This window comes from Punica granatum, chromosome 4, assembly GCF_007655135.1.
Source record: "Punica granatum isolate Tunisia-2019 chromosome 4, ASM765513v2, whole genome shotgun sequence".
Classification (NCBI taxonomy): domain Eukaryota; kingdom Viridiplantae; phylum Streptophyta; class Magnoliopsida; order Myrtales; family Lythraceae; genus Punica; species Punica granatum.
Window position 1 is genome coordinate 16,713,879 of NC_045130.1, and position 14,262 is coordinate 16,728,140.

The following is a 14,262-nucleotide window of genomic DNA, read 5'->3' on the forward strand; positions in this document are numbered from 1 at the left end:
TACTAACCGCGCGGCACGATTAGTATCCTCGCCTCCGTACAGGGACGAGAGAGAAAATCGCCTCCCTGTCCTAAAATTCCACCTCAGTGGGAGCTCACTAGAACCAGTTGAACTGAACTGGTCTAGTTGGGCAAAAATAACACATTCGCCCTCAAACTTATAAAAACATTTCACTTTTACAGTTTCAGGATTTTAAAGCCCATTTGAGTGGAGAAAAATATCGAAAAATATCCTCAGGCTTAGAAAACAATTCTTAATTGGAAATCACCCGACATGAATATTTTTCGCTTCATGAGATTATCGATTTTTTTGTCTCGAATCTTTGTTCTATTGAATAAAATATATAAATAAAGGGTTTTAATAAGAGAAAAGTTAACATGCCTTTTTTATATAAACAATATGAGCAAATTGGTTTTAAAACTAAGTCTTTGGAGAGTGAAGCGTCACGCTTCGAAATCCGTTTTACACGCTTGTATTTGGATAAAGAAATATTGCCATTAACTCGTATAGTTTTGAAAATAGGCACACATGGTCAAAATTAAGCACTTAGCACTCAAGAACTTATCTGTTTATTCTTGATAGTCCATCTTCTTACAGGCAATCACCAGGTGCTTCGTCGTTTCTCTGATTCAATGTACTTTCCGAACAATTATAATAGCTTGGGGTGGAACGAGGTGCTTACAGCCGCAAATAATAGGGATACTCTTAAAACTAGCAGCCACTTCTGTTCCCTAGGCAAAAAGAAGAAGAAGAAGGTATGATCGGCAATGGACAGCGCATTAACTTTTGGGACGACTGCTGGGCGAGTAACACTAGCTTGAGATTACTCGTCTCAGGTCCCCTGCCCTCTTTTGAAGGAGGCCTTATGGCGGATGACGTCTAATGAAGCATGAAACCTTGATGCTCTCTATTTTGATTCTCCCGGATTTTGTAAGAGACATTATCATCCCGAACTCTGGTAGGGGGAAACCAGGAGGACCGTGTGGTTTGGTAATGCTCCCCGCAAAGATCACTTTTCTACCAAGCGTACATGATCGTTCGTGGCCGTAACCCTTCTTGACATTGAGAGAATGATTGGAAGCGGATTGGGAAAACTAACACCCATCCTCGTGTGCAAACTTTCATTTGGCTTACCAAAAGCTGCTCAGTTATCCGGAAGAGGGTCGAACATCCCCCCATCTCGCCCTTTCTGTCAAGACCCCGAGGAAACGGTTTCTCATGTCCTTAAAAGGAATGCTCTGTTGCAGAAGATTTTTGGGATAGAATGGGAATCCCCCTTCTAAAAAGGGAACTTTTTCCATCTCAATTCACTAATTGGGTCTGGATAAATTGCGAGGGCTATGAGTTTCATTCCCTATATATTTCCATGGAAAATTGTCTTTCCATACACAGCTTGGTTTCCCTGGAATTAGAGTAACGAATACTTTTTTGAGGGACAAAGCTCCGCCCCTGCCAAACACAGCACCACCTGATTTTTGCCTCGGTGTTGCTTAGAGCAGGCCTCAGATCAATACTGCTGGCAGCCACCTCCCGAGGGGTGGACGAAGCTGAACACCGATGGCTCTTTCTTAAGACTCACTGGGTAAGGCAGGTGCGGGTGGCTTGCTTCGTAACCAGCTTGGAGATTGGATCAAAGGTTTTTGCAGATCACTGGGGGCTGTTACTAACAGCATTCTTGCCAAGTTGTGGGCGTTTAGAGATGGGCTCATTATGGCATCAAAATTAGGCATCCAATCTCTAGTTAGTAGAATTGGGATGCCAAGGGTAGTTTATGATCTTTGTTAGTGTCCCATCTGATCGTGGGAATCTCATTCAGCACTTGGGAGATTTAAGGATACGACACAACTACCGTGAAGCCAACATGGTGGCCGACAACTTAGCTTAGGCTTGCTAGAGATTATTATTTCTCACATTGGGACATTTTGTACTTCGACCTGCCACCTCCAAAGGTTGCTAACTCTGCTTTAGCTGATTTGGCCGGCGTAGCCTATTCCCGATCTATCCGTACTAACAATCCCTAATCTCTAACACCGTATCCTCAGAATAACCGAAAAGAAAAAAACAAAAAGAAGCTATATATCGATATTATATTTTAGAAGATTCTTAAATATCTCAACAAAAGAGCTACTATTCTGATGACATGAAAATGTGAGAGAACGATTTCAATTTTTCTCAGGTGACGGCATGAGATGTCGAATGGAGCATTTGCTATTATATGGATAGATTAAAGACCACAGCAGTAGCTGCTCTGATCAGCGGCTGCATTTGGAGGCGGCAATTAACGCTATCAACGTGCAGAGGCAACATCCATAGCCGAACAGTCAAGACCAGACTCGCATCGAGAAGATATTTTATAGGCATTATTAATTAATACCCGTAAAACCAAATGTTACAATTCATTTTCCTAGTTGACTGAAAGTGGATGCCGTCGACTTCGAAACTTTCCGCAAAACAAGCACGGCAAGTAAAATAATAAACCAAATGAACGGAGCAAATATTAGATTACCGTTTCTGCTTCCCATGAGCGATAGTAAACTTCATCAATTATGTCTTCTCCAATTCAACATCTCAATCAAATGAGATGTTAGCCAAATAATAATAGGTTTCCCATTGCTCAAGAACCCAATGTACAAGCAGGAAAAATTGTTCAATTTCCGCCCATTTGCAACTAATTAACAGCACAGGTTGATCGACATTAGTCCAACAGAATTAGCTCAACTCAAGGAAATCAAGTCCATATTTTTCTCAAGACCCACAGAGGACTGATCTTATTCTCCATATCGAAGTTCAAGTGACTCAAGAGGAACACTTGAGCCGACAAAAAGCTTCAGCGGTAGAGGCTCTCAGATCTTAGATTCTCGGCGATTTCTGACTCCCAACGGTCTCCATTCTCGAGGAGCTTCTCTTTGTCGTAAAGCAGCTCCTGCAGCAAATGATAGACATAAGAACAGAACCAGTAAGAATAATGAAGTTATATAGTTGCAAGCTGGTCTTGATAAATAAGGAATGATGCAAACCTCGTGAGTTTCAGTAGAGAACTCAAAGTTGGGGCCTTCAACGATGGCATCAACTGGGCATGCTTCTTGGCAGAATCCACAGTAGATGCACTTTGTCATGTCAATATCGTATCTGTACAACCACACAGTTTATTAGTTAATAGCAGGAGTGAAAATGGACAGTGAAAATCAAACCCACAAGGGAGACTAGACACCAAATCTCACCTAGTTGTCCTGCGACTCCCATCTTCTCGCTCCTCTGCCTCTATGGTGATTGCTTGTGCTGGGCATATCTGAAAATATCAGCTCTTATCAGAATTGAATTCTTTAAGACGTCTTGCGATTACCCTATGAATACAGACTATCAAAACCATAAAAGTGAAAACACAATATACATTTCTCGGAGAAGCTTTAAATGAATCTAAACTTCATTTAGATCTTCAGGGACATGAAGAAGGAAAATCCATGTTATGTTTGCAGCAGCACAGCATCTTATTTCAGCAGCCAATAATAAGAATGCAGGACAAGCAGCCAATTTTTTTTTCCTCAAAGGGTCTCCTCCACAAAGCTTAAGTGAGGGGTAATTTACCCATAACTGTAAAGGGTCATTTACTCATAATAGAGATGCTACCATAACCATTACAAGTCTCAAGCAATGGAAAGCTTGATGATGGATGATTACATACAATTAATCACCTTTTCTTAATGCAAATGGGCAAGACAAAATCAACAAATGTTGCTCCTATAAGCTTATACAATAACTTCATAGAAAATCTAAAATCTTACAGCTTCACAAAGTTTGCAGGCAATGCAACGCTCCTCCCCAGTTGGATACCTTCGAAGGGCATGTTCACCGCGAAACCTAGGACTCAAAGGGCCCTTCTCAAATGGATAATTGATCTGCGAACAGGAAAATCGATAAGATGGGATTGTCCACACAGAAAAGAAACATGTGATAGCAACCTAATCAAATTTTACAGAATGGCAAACACTTACAGTAACATTTGGCTCGAAGAAGTACTTCAGTGTCAGCATCAAGCCACGAACCAACTCGGTAAGAAACAAGGTATTTATGCTTCTCTCAAAAACTACAGATGGAACAAAATGGAATCACTAATCTCATTCCATACTCTGCTTTAAAAAAAAACACAAAATGAATAACACAAAGGCCTAACGTTTTACCAGAGCTCCAGTCCTTGGAGATCTCCTTTGTCAGTTGCTCTCTTTCTTCATCATCTGCAGACAGTTTGGAAGAAAAGGAGGAAAACTTCAATATTTGATGCAAATGACAACGTAATTATGCTCAGGAAGTCCAACTCTACATCAATTTCTAACTTAAACATCATAGAAGAAGCAGAGAAGTTTATCATCTCAATAATGCTTGGACAAACGATAGTACTAGCATGTTTTCAGCCTGGAAATATTCGTAATGGCCCAGCTCTGTTAAAGCAACTACAGGTATTTGTCTCAAGCAATCGACTTAGAAAGGTAAAAACAGCGAAGCATTCTGATGCATAGGGAAATGGCAAACCTTTCTTAGTAGAGAATGAGTGCGTGCTGGTCCGAAGACCATAAAGATGCGAGCTCTGCAATTCCTGCCCTGACACAGCCTGAAACATCACGGCACAAGAAAGATAAGCCAGTCGGTACGATAAATATCATAAGCTATCCGGTGCACTGAATCATCAAGAAAATGCAAAGAACCTCCCTGAAACAATAATAAACAGGGTAAAATGTAGATTCAGTGCAATAGTTGCCGATCTTAAAGTGCCTAATCATTTCCGGCAGTTCGAACCTCTGCAGAAACAGTAAGCTATGTGCAATTTTTATTAAGCTTTCGACAATTACGCCCCGCTGAGGTGGTTGCACGGTCAAATTGGATAAACTTGAACATGATCGAGCAGTAGAAGAAAAGCATGGAAATCCCGAACTTAGCAGCTAGGGATCCTAACCATACAAATTCAAGACATGGGCTTTCCGGCCAGTGAGAGGTTCGTTCGGATTCCAGCTCAAATCCCATATCACTGGATTTTCTCCGGCACCAAAACGAGCTCAAAACTAGGCGAAAAAGGAAGAAAAGAAGCCAGAAGAGTGAGTGAGGTACGTACGAGCTGCCGGGCGCGGAGAGCTTGGAGAGACTTGCGAGCTAAGATCGAAGCCGCCATTGATAGAAGCGATCTCCTCTGCTGAGAGCTAATTAGGGATTCTCCCCGAACACTGTCCGTCCGAGATCAGCTGATGGAAGAGAAGCACGGGTTGCGTCCCTTTGGTTTGTCCACGGGCAATCCACGCGTCACGGGACCATTTCTCCCCGGTTCCGTTTTCTAGTCGAAACGGGCAGAGGCTGAGGCGGTTCCTTCGGCCGGCCCGCTATTGGCCGGTTTAAGCTCTTTCTTTCATCCCTACTAATTAATAAAACTCAAATCTTTTTTTTTTCCTAAGCCAATATTTTATCAATGTACGATTGATTGTTAATTAGTGAAAATATTGATCATTTAGTTTTGCAAAATATTAATATTAATGTGAACTAATCGAATCAATGAACATCATCAACTACAATATCGCACTTTATTTAATTTGTTTATATATTTGAAATAATTACAAAAGAATATTGCGGTGCTTTCTTGAAGTTTGATCAAACTTTTATTCTATTTTTTCTTAATGTCATGTTATTGAATAAATTTGATACATTTTAAAAATTTATTTACTCTTTTTATATGTATATGTTATATGAATAATTTTTAAGCTGCATATATACTTGTTGATTGTTCACTTAAAATATTATAAATAATTATCATATATTGAAAATTGATTCCAATCTAGTAGGTAATGAACCAAACATAAGTAAAATATGCATAATTGAGGACTTCAGTGCATGTATATATTGGCGTGAAAGGTGCAAAATAGTCACAATGCAAAAGTTTTAGGGAGCAAAATCAAATTTGTTGAAATCTAAAACCCTAGCTTCGTCGTCTTCTCTCCTTACAGCTTTCTCTCTCTAAACCTTCCTTCTGCTCGCTCAGCTGCTTCGCCTTTTCGCTCTGTGATTCTCCAAGGTTAGGGTTTATCTCTCTATCTCTACCGAAATCTCTCTTCGTCGGCGATCTCTGCTACTCCACTAGCCTCTGCAGCTCCCCAGCTGGTGCTTCACCGGAGTGAAGAAGGTGCTGATTGCATCCCACCTCTTTGCAGTTTGTTGATTTATGGCTTAGTTCGCGATTAGTGTTCATTTTCAGATGTTTGCTGGATAATCCTGGTGGGAGTTAGACAATCGCTATTTCTCCATTTTTAGCCGGAGCAACTGTTAGGAAAGCAGTTCTATGTTCACTACCTGGGTTCTTAGGGTGCCTCCCAGGGACTTCTGATGAACCGTCAAACCGAATTCCCTGTCTCTCCCCCTGAGCTGCGCATCTCAGAATTATAGTCTCTGAGAGAGTCCTTGCACGTCTTATTTCGAAATTTTCTATGGAATTTTTTTGAAAAACCAGCTGTTTATTTTTGTTCAGTTAGCCTATCAAGTTAGCCTTTCTTCATGGTTCTCTGGAAAAATTTTCCTGTTTGGCTCGTTAGCTGAGAGAAAGATTGGGAAAATAATGGTGAGAGAATGATTTGACCTACTTGATGCCTCCCGTTGTGTAAAAAAGTCGGCAGATGGGGATCGGGAGCTAATAGCTTGTAGTTACTGGCATCTTGCTTGTTGCCCTTGTGCTTTCGCTAAGATGAACTTGTATTTGCGTGTGCGATTTGGGATTTGAGTCATTGCATGTAATATATTCTTTCTTGTTGTTATTAGTATGTTCTAGCACATTAACATGCTGCTTTGAGTTCCTCTTGGTTTGGCAGTCTTAAAACTTTGTGTCTCATTTATATATTCTGCGTGGTCTTTGCTTATGTTCATATTGACCAATTACAGTGACATATTCTCTCTCTTTTTCTAATTGCAGCTTTTTCAGTAGAGCAATGGAGGATGATGCAAATGTAAGTAATGTTACAGATTCCCTATAATTTTTACACCCTTCTCGATGAACTAGTCCACTATATGATCTTCTTGCAAAAACAGTGTATTAATGTTGATGTTATATTCTAGTGTCAACATTTTCTATGCATGTTTTGCCCATTGTTTTATGACAAACTAACTTTGCCAAGGATCTGGTCTGCTTAAACTGGTTTTGTTTTACCTGATTGTATATGTATATTTTAATTGTATGTGAGTGTAGATGATTTGTACAGGTTTCATGAATTGCTTGTAGCACTTGAACTTACCTGGATCTTGATTTACAGGCTACCAAGAATGAGGAAGAGGAATTCAACACAGGCCCACTCTCTGTATTGATGATGAGTGTTAAGAGCAATACTCAGGTAGAGTACTTTAATTGCTCAAGTGTTCAGTAGATCCTCAGGTCCTTCAGTGTTGGCAGTCCTAATATGGAGCAATTGTGCAGAAGGGCCTTAATATTGTTTGTAAAAATAAGATGAGCTTACAGTTAACCTGATTACTATATGAGACTGTTGCTTTATGGATATACTTGAGTTTACTGAGAATGAAAAGAACGTAACACGAGTTTGAGATTTCCCTGTAGCCATTTGATTTTTTGTCGGCTCTGCTCGAATGCCTTGCATGGAAAATTCATCTCTTGTTAATTTTGTTCGTGTTGCCACCATCATTTATGCGTCGATGTTACTGCTTCTGGCAGGTGCTGATTAACTGCAGGAACAACCGGAAGCTTTTGGGACGTGTGAGGGCTTTTGATCGTCACTGCAACATGGTTCTTGAGAATGTTCGGGAGATGTGGACCGAGGTAAAGAATTTTTTTGCCTGCATATGGTCCCACGTTGAGAATACTTGTGATGACTTTTCTACTTTTGATTTCATCTCATCAGATTAAATCTCTGTCCAGCATTAGCAAAAGCGCTCGCCTTGGTGCTTAGGTGCATCAAGCGAGGCGCACCAAGGCCTCAGCGCCTTGGACGCGCCTGTGCGCTTTTTTGTCGAGGCCCAGGCGTGTGCTTTTTTTGCCTGATTAAAAATTTTGTTCCAGACCACCTTTTTGGGCTCTCTCTCTTTATTAGTGAGGTTTATAACATTAAAAAGAACTTTTTTAAAAAAGAAAATGTTAGGGCAAAAATTAGGAAATTTTAGTGACGAGGACTCTGAGGATGAGGCTAGAGCTCTAGAGATTAGGGGAATCACAAAATTAAACTATTTAGAAGTCTTTACGTTTTGATTTGAGAGTCAAGTTAGCTTTTAAAAAATTTCGGTGTGTTGTGTCTCTTTAATTGGGATAATTGGATTCATGATATGCAAGACTTTGATTTGCTATAGTATATCTTATTGCTGATACATGCTATATTGCTTATGCATGATTTTTATTGTTTTAGATAGAGAATGACATAGCTACAGTGTGCAGGTAATGTATATAGTATGGTGTGCATTAGTTTAGTCGGGCGCGCGCTTTTTCTTGCGCCTTGCGCCTCAGGCGATAGGTACCCTTTCTGTGTTGAATGCACCTAAAGCTTTTGACAACCTTGCTCTGTCCATTGCAGGTACCTAAAACTGGAAAGGGCAAGAAGAAAGCACTCCCCGTGAACAAAGATAGGTTCATAAGCAAGATGTTCCTACGAGGAGATTCTGTTATCATCGTACTTAGGAACCCGAAGTGACTTGCAAGCGATCTCCCTTATCTTTTAATTCGATGAGTAGATGTTTAGATACTGAGACTTTTGTTGCTCGAGGATCTGCAGTAGGCTTTTACCTTATTGTGAGTTAACTCTGTACCTGCTTAATATGGTCGGATCATATTATACTACCTAGTAAAGATGTAGTATTTGCCTTGTTTTACTATGGCTTAATGTACATCTTCTGTCTTGTTATTGTCTCGTCTGGCTTCTAATCTGAGTGTCTTTGATTCAATCCACGCTTCTTGTCAATTTAATTCCCGAGTAAACCCGTTCATTGTATAGATATAAAAGCAACCGAAGGAGATGGGTGGAGATGAGGATGAGCGGTTTAATGCTCACCATGGTTCTTTCAAGCTCGAATTCCAATTACAACCAAACTCCTATATGCTGGTTAGGAATGGAAAGGGCTCGAATTGTATGTTGGTTAGGAATGGAAAGTAAATAAAGTCGCTTGTTGTCGGAGCCGAGAGCATTATGTGAGTAATTTGGTGAGACTAGTGGGATCGATTAGTTAGCCAGAAGCAATTCGACTGATAAATACCTAACACTCGGCTCGTCCATCAAAACCCGAAGGAAATTTTGACAAATAACTCTCGACTTGTCTATCAAGCCCGAGTAAAGTATGCATAAATGAGGACTTCAGTGCATGTATATATTAGCGTGAAAGGTGCAAAATAGTCACAATGCAAAAGTTTTAGGGAGCAAAATCAAATTTGTCAAAATCTTTCCCCCTGGACTACTTGCGAAGGCCCCTCTCTCTCCGGTTTCGTCTTCGTTTCACTCTCCAGCTCCTCTTCTTCTTCTTCCTCCTCCTCCATCTGCGCTTTATCCGAAGCTCGGAGAATGGCTTCCCTCTATGGTTCAGCTTCGGCGGCAGCTTCCACTTCCCTTGCTCCCAGCTCCAAATCCCGAGCTTTCAAGATACTCTCTCCTCCTCTCATTGCTTCGCCTGCAACCGTCTCTCCTCGCCGTTCAAGGTACTGACTGCATTCTCACCTCGAAGAATTCGTCCCCGTACACCTCATGTTCGTGTAAATTTTGCTCTCTGTGGAGTAAACTTGGAAAATTTAAGCTTTTTTCTGTTATCAATGGATGATAATTTCTTTGAGAGTGAGAAGCGTTCGTCAGTCATTGATCAGTGCTTTTACGTGTATCAAAACTTGCGTATCAGTGATTTGAACTTGCGAATTGCTTCACAATGGATACATGGTATCCATTGCAGGTGGTGGATATTTTTTCTGGTTATCTCAACTTCGTTTCCTTCTTAAATTTTCTCTTACAGAATTTGTATAGTTTTAGGGTTGTTTCAGCATTGGGGAGCAAGGAGTCGCCTTACAATACCATTGCACCAGGTATGATTAACTTCCGTGGCCCTTCTTGTCGGTATGGTCTGTTTATCTGTGTTTTGGTTATGTTGGCTGCGAGGATTCTTTGGCACTATGCCCCTTCAATGCCCGTAAGCGTAGTGACAACTGCACTGCAGACTTTATTTTCACGTGTTGATAGTTGTTGCGGCTTGTTATATGTAAAACTTTACAGGACAGAATGATTACTGTTGTTCTCTGGTGTAGTGAGATATTCTATGACTCGAGAGATATAAGGTTTCTTAAGATCCCTATTCGTCAGTGTGTATTTCATCATGCAAGTGAAGAATTCTGTGGACGTCATTTGAAAATTTAAAATGATGCGTATTTGCGCAAATTAAAGTGCTGATATTTGTCTGAATGCAAATTGAGTATTGGTTGGCTATTGCTGTTTCAGGGCCGTCTCGTAAAACATATGGACTACCTCAGAAGTTTGATAGGAAGGATTTTGGTGATTCCAGTCTGAGGTGAGCAGCCATGTCCCTTTTGCTTCAGTGTGCTTTGAACATGATTGGGTCAACCTTTTTTGACATCATGTTCTTACTGTAGGGATTCATATAAGTTTTCATAATTAATGTTAATGATGCATTGTATTGTACCAAGAAGGTTTTAACTGGTCTGTGAGAATGTAGGAATTGTTTGAAAGAGAAAAGGAATACCTAGCCTTTGGCTTGGTCCATGGATCCATGTGTCTCTATCAGCTTTTTCAGTTCATGGATTAAGGAAGCTCCACAAAAACTCTATTTGCCTTGACCATTCCATGATTTTTTTTTTCCTTTGATGATTTGCCTTGCCAATGGCTACACATGCAAGGGTCAATTCAAACCCATGACCTCATGGAGTACTGCCAAGGCGTACAACAACCTACCCGCTTGCTCTAAATCTCAGCACCTTTCCCACCTTTTTTTTTTAAAAAATAATTAGTAGCTTTCCTACATAGGTTTTCTCACTGGGGATTTAATTTTGGATGTTAGTTATTGGTCCAAAGGCCAAACCCACATCTGCTGTTCTAAGTCTTGCGTATCACCAAGCATTTCTCTCCCGTCTCTTCTCTCATTCAATTAGTAGTCCTGTTTCAGATTTTACGATCATTGATTTCCACCTGTAGTCCTGTTTCAGATTTTACTATCATGATGGTAGTCTCTTGGATCTACTGCTCTGCTTAGATCAGGACCTAGTCTTAGCTCCAATTAAATTTTTTATGTGAAATTTGTTTGAAGATTTAAGAGCATGTCTGGCTACTTATTACTATTAAGGTGCAAGTGGGAAGAGATTAGGATCTCTATTGGCATGAAAACTCAGCTCGACCAATTATTATGCTCTTGAAAGTTGACATTTCTCTATTTTTCTAGTATTCCAGTATCAATTCTGTTATACACGGAGAGTTTGTGGATGTAGTATACTGTACACATGCATGCGATATATTAAGGGATCATTCAGTGAAATCTTGTGTCTGAGTTGCTTATTCTGGATTTTACTTTTGAGTAATTGTCCCTCACGGACTTTCTATATTCAGTTGTTACTCTTATTGAACCTTGTCAAAGGAGAAAGGAAAAGGAGAAGAGAGTAATTGGGTTTTCAGCATCTTGATGGTGCAATTTGGCATATTTATTACTTTGTATTTTTTTTTTATCCGCAGTGATGGCACAATTGTAGCTAAAAAGGGAAATCCTCCGATCATGCCAGCAGTCATGACTCCAGGAGGACCATTGGACCTGTCGTTAGTGTTATTCCGGAATCGCATCATTTTTGTTGGGCAGCCAGTCAACTCTCAGGTGGCTCAGCGGGTCATATCACAGCTTGTAACCCTTGCAACCATCGATGAAGATGCGGATATTTTGGTCGGGCTGTTAATTCTCTTTTAATTCTACCTTGCAGCCTGCAAAACAAACTTTCAATCTGATTTTGCAGAACTTCTTGGTTTTCAGATGTATATAAACTGCCCGGGCGGAAGCACCTATTCGGTGCTGGCAATTTATGATTGCATGTCTTGGGTAAGTTTTATATCAGTCCTAATATCAGAAGCCTTTCTGCACATTCTTCTGAGATAAGCCCTTGTAAGAAGAGAGTGCCATTACATAATATGGAAACCGGGCAACAATATCAACAATTTCTGTCATGGTAAAAATAAATAGTTTAAGAGATAGATTTATGCATGTTATTGTAGAGACGAGAATTACTTGGAAATGAAAAAGATATTGCTAAGACATCAAGAAAGCTTGAATAATTTTTTGCAATCAATGGTGTAGATGGCTTTGTATTCTACTTTATCATTCATTTTCTCTTTTGGAATAACTTTCATACTTGGAGTACTCACACCTCCAATATACAGATTAAGCCAAAGGTAGGCACAGTATGCTTCGGAGTTGCAGCAAGCCAAGGAGCTCTTCTCCTTGCTGGTGGAGAAAAGGGAATGCGTTATGCAATGCCAAATGCCAGAATTATGATACATCAGCCACAGAGTGGATGTGGGGTATGGATTTTATCTTGAGTATTGTTCCATCTTTCAATGCTATAAATAGAGCGAAGCCCTTCTGTCCCCTCTTTAGTCCATTTCTCTCTCTCTTTTTGTTTTTTTGTCTTTTTTTATTTTTTATCAAGTATGTCAAGGAAAGGAAGATGCCTCTGAAAATATTGAAAGTTCGGGATCTCCATTGACAAACTCCTCTGCTTTCCATATGTTAGTGGCATTAAAAGTGTGTAGATATTTGATTTAGCCAAAATTATCTTACTGTAAAGGAAGGCTTTGATTGTTATTGGCAGCAATGATTTTATTAGTCGTACTATATGTATTTTTTGGCATCACATCTACCAATTGTGACATCAACATCCTTGTGTTTGCATGCATTAGGGTGCATATGTATGGACTGATACTTAAGTGGAGAATGGGATTTTGCTCGTCTTCTCGCAGGGCCATGTGGAGGATGTGAGGCGCCAAGTGAATGAAGCAGTTCAATCTCGCCATGTCAGTCTCTTTAATCTGGTTTTGTGAATATTTTCAGTGTGTTTCTCTCCCAATCACCAAAAGGAAACAAACTGCATACCTACGATCTCCAGTTAATTGATCAACAGAAATTTGGTCTGTTGAATCCGAAAACTTAGCTTGCCAAAATCATTCTCGTCTATATGCTGACTTCGGTGCAGAAAATTGACAAGATGTATGCTGTTTTCACTGGCCAACCCCTTGAGAAGGTGCAACAGTACACAGAAAGGGATCGTTTCTTATCGGTTTCCGAGGTAATTTTCCTCGACTCTTTTCTGACCCCGTTACGTGCCACACTTGAGAATATCAAACAGCAGCGGATCATTTTTTTCCAAGGAGGATCGCTTGATCATCAATAATACTAGTCATAAATTGCCAAATCAGTGTTGGACCTCATTGTATAAGCATCAGCAGGCTGATATTCTTATGGTGCATATCAGTTTTGTCTAGAATGTTCAACTTCTACACTCTTTGTTCTTTCAGACATAAAAACCGAGGCATGAAGCCCCAACTATATGTTCCTTCTTCTCAGTACTTTTGATGGCACAGATTATAGGATTTGGAATTTTTTTTTAATCTGTCCTGGCTTTATGATGGTACATTCAAGCCCTTGACCATGCTATCTTCATCTATTCTTGCAGGCTCTGGAGTTTGGGCTCATAGATGGAATCCTCGAAACAGAGTATTGAAGTGGCCAAATTTCTTTTGGACAATTGCTCCAAGCTTCAATATAGCGCGAACTTTGGTGTTGCACTAAGAAAGGAGGAAAAGTGTAAATTAGGTCAGAATTTGAGCCTGAAACCATGTTAGGTGATGCCAGTTTAATTTTTGAACCTCTTGTTCCCATTTTTCACGCTTTGTTTAATTGTGACGAGAAGGCATAAACACTGTCATGTCTGGTATAATTTTTATTTTCTATTCGGTTAGGAATTAGACTCCAAGTAGAGTTGTAATTCTATATTTACATTGAATTCGCAATGAAGTTTTTGGCGAATTCAAATCCTAAAAGCCATTTTGTGTTATTGGTGAAGAATTAGTATCTTCAAGTATTATTTCTTTTGCAACTTATTATATCACGTGGGAAATTCTAGGTTCATCCAAGTCAGTACATTATAATTATATAAAAGTCAGAGAGCATGAGGAGTGTACCACTTGGTTAAATTATGTAATCTTCTCTCCAAGATGAATTAATTATATTGGAGATTCTACCATGGTTGGTTACTAAAAATAATCACAATGA

General features: G+C 39.9%; 3 protein-coding genes across 6 annotated transcripts; 2 read left to right on the forward strand and 1 right to left on the reverse strand.

The window, feature by feature from the left end:
• Nucleotides 1-2,526: 2,526 nt before the first annotated feature.
• Nucleotides 2,527-5,277, reverse strand: LOC116202360 (NADH dehydrogenase [ubiquinone] iron-sulfur protein 8-B, mitochondrial). Its single transcript, XM_031533890.1, has 8 exons — nucleotides 5,105-5,277; nucleotides 4,528-4,606; nucleotides 4,179-4,232; nucleotides 3,993-4,084; nucleotides 3,783-3,896; nucleotides 3,222-3,289; nucleotides 3,018-3,129; nucleotides 2,527-2,923 (listed from the first exon to the last, which is right to left on the reverse strand). Exons 1-8 carry the CDS (start codon nucleotides 5,159-5,161, stop codon nucleotides 2,828-2,830), a joined length of 672 nt encoding a protein of 223 aa, XP_031389750.1. The 5' UTR covers nucleotides 5,162-5,277; the 3' UTR covers nucleotides 2,527-2,827.
• Nucleotides 5,278-5,950: 673 nt separating this feature from the next.
• Nucleotides 5,951-8,873, forward strand: LOC116206438 (small nuclear ribonucleoprotein Sm D2-like). 2 transcript variants are annotated; one of them, XM_031539314.1, is made up of 5 exons: nucleotides 5,951-6,052; nucleotides 6,941-6,974; nucleotides 7,278-7,355; nucleotides 7,691-7,795; nucleotides 8,541-8,873. In XM_031539314.1, exons 2-5 carry the CDS (start codon nucleotides 6,957-6,959, stop codon nucleotides 8,655-8,657), a joined length of 318 nt encoding a protein of 105 aa, XP_031395174.1. In that variant the 5' UTR covers nucleotides 5,951-6,052; nucleotides 6,941-6,956; the 3' UTR covers nucleotides 8,658-8,873. The 2 variants fall into 2 exon arrangements, with proteins under 2 accessions (XP_031395174.1, XP_031395173.1); XM_031539313.1 differs by having other exon boundaries at nucleotides 5,962-6,160.
• Nucleotides 8,874-9,409: 536 nt separating this feature from the next.
• On the forward strand, nucleotides 9,410-14,052 carry LOC116206101 (ATP-dependent Clp protease proteolytic subunit 6, chloroplastic). 3 transcript variants are annotated; one of them, XM_031538869.1, is made up of 9 exons: nucleotides 9,418-9,652; nucleotides 9,975-10,027; nucleotides 10,437-10,506; nucleotides 11,679-11,880; nucleotides 11,968-12,033; nucleotides 12,372-12,512; nucleotides 12,951-13,004; nucleotides 13,184-13,276; nucleotides 13,664-14,052. In XM_031538869.1, exons 1-9 carry the CDS (start codon nucleotides 9,519-9,521, stop codon nucleotides 13,709-13,711), a joined length of 861 nt encoding a protein of 286 aa, XP_031394729.1. In that variant the 5' UTR covers nucleotides 9,418-9,518; the 3' UTR covers nucleotides 13,712-14,052. The 3 variants fall into 3 exon arrangements, with proteins under 3 accessions (XP_031394730.1, XP_031394729.1, XP_031394728.1); XM_031538868.1 differs by having other exon boundaries at nucleotides 9,419-9,652; nucleotides 9,969-10,027; XM_031538870.1 differs by lacking the exons at nucleotides 13,184-13,276; nucleotides 13,664-14,052 and having other exon boundaries at nucleotides 9,410-9,652; nucleotides 9,969-10,027; nucleotides 12,891-13,004.
• The last annotated feature ends 210 nt before the right edge of the window (nucleotides 14,053-14,262 follow it).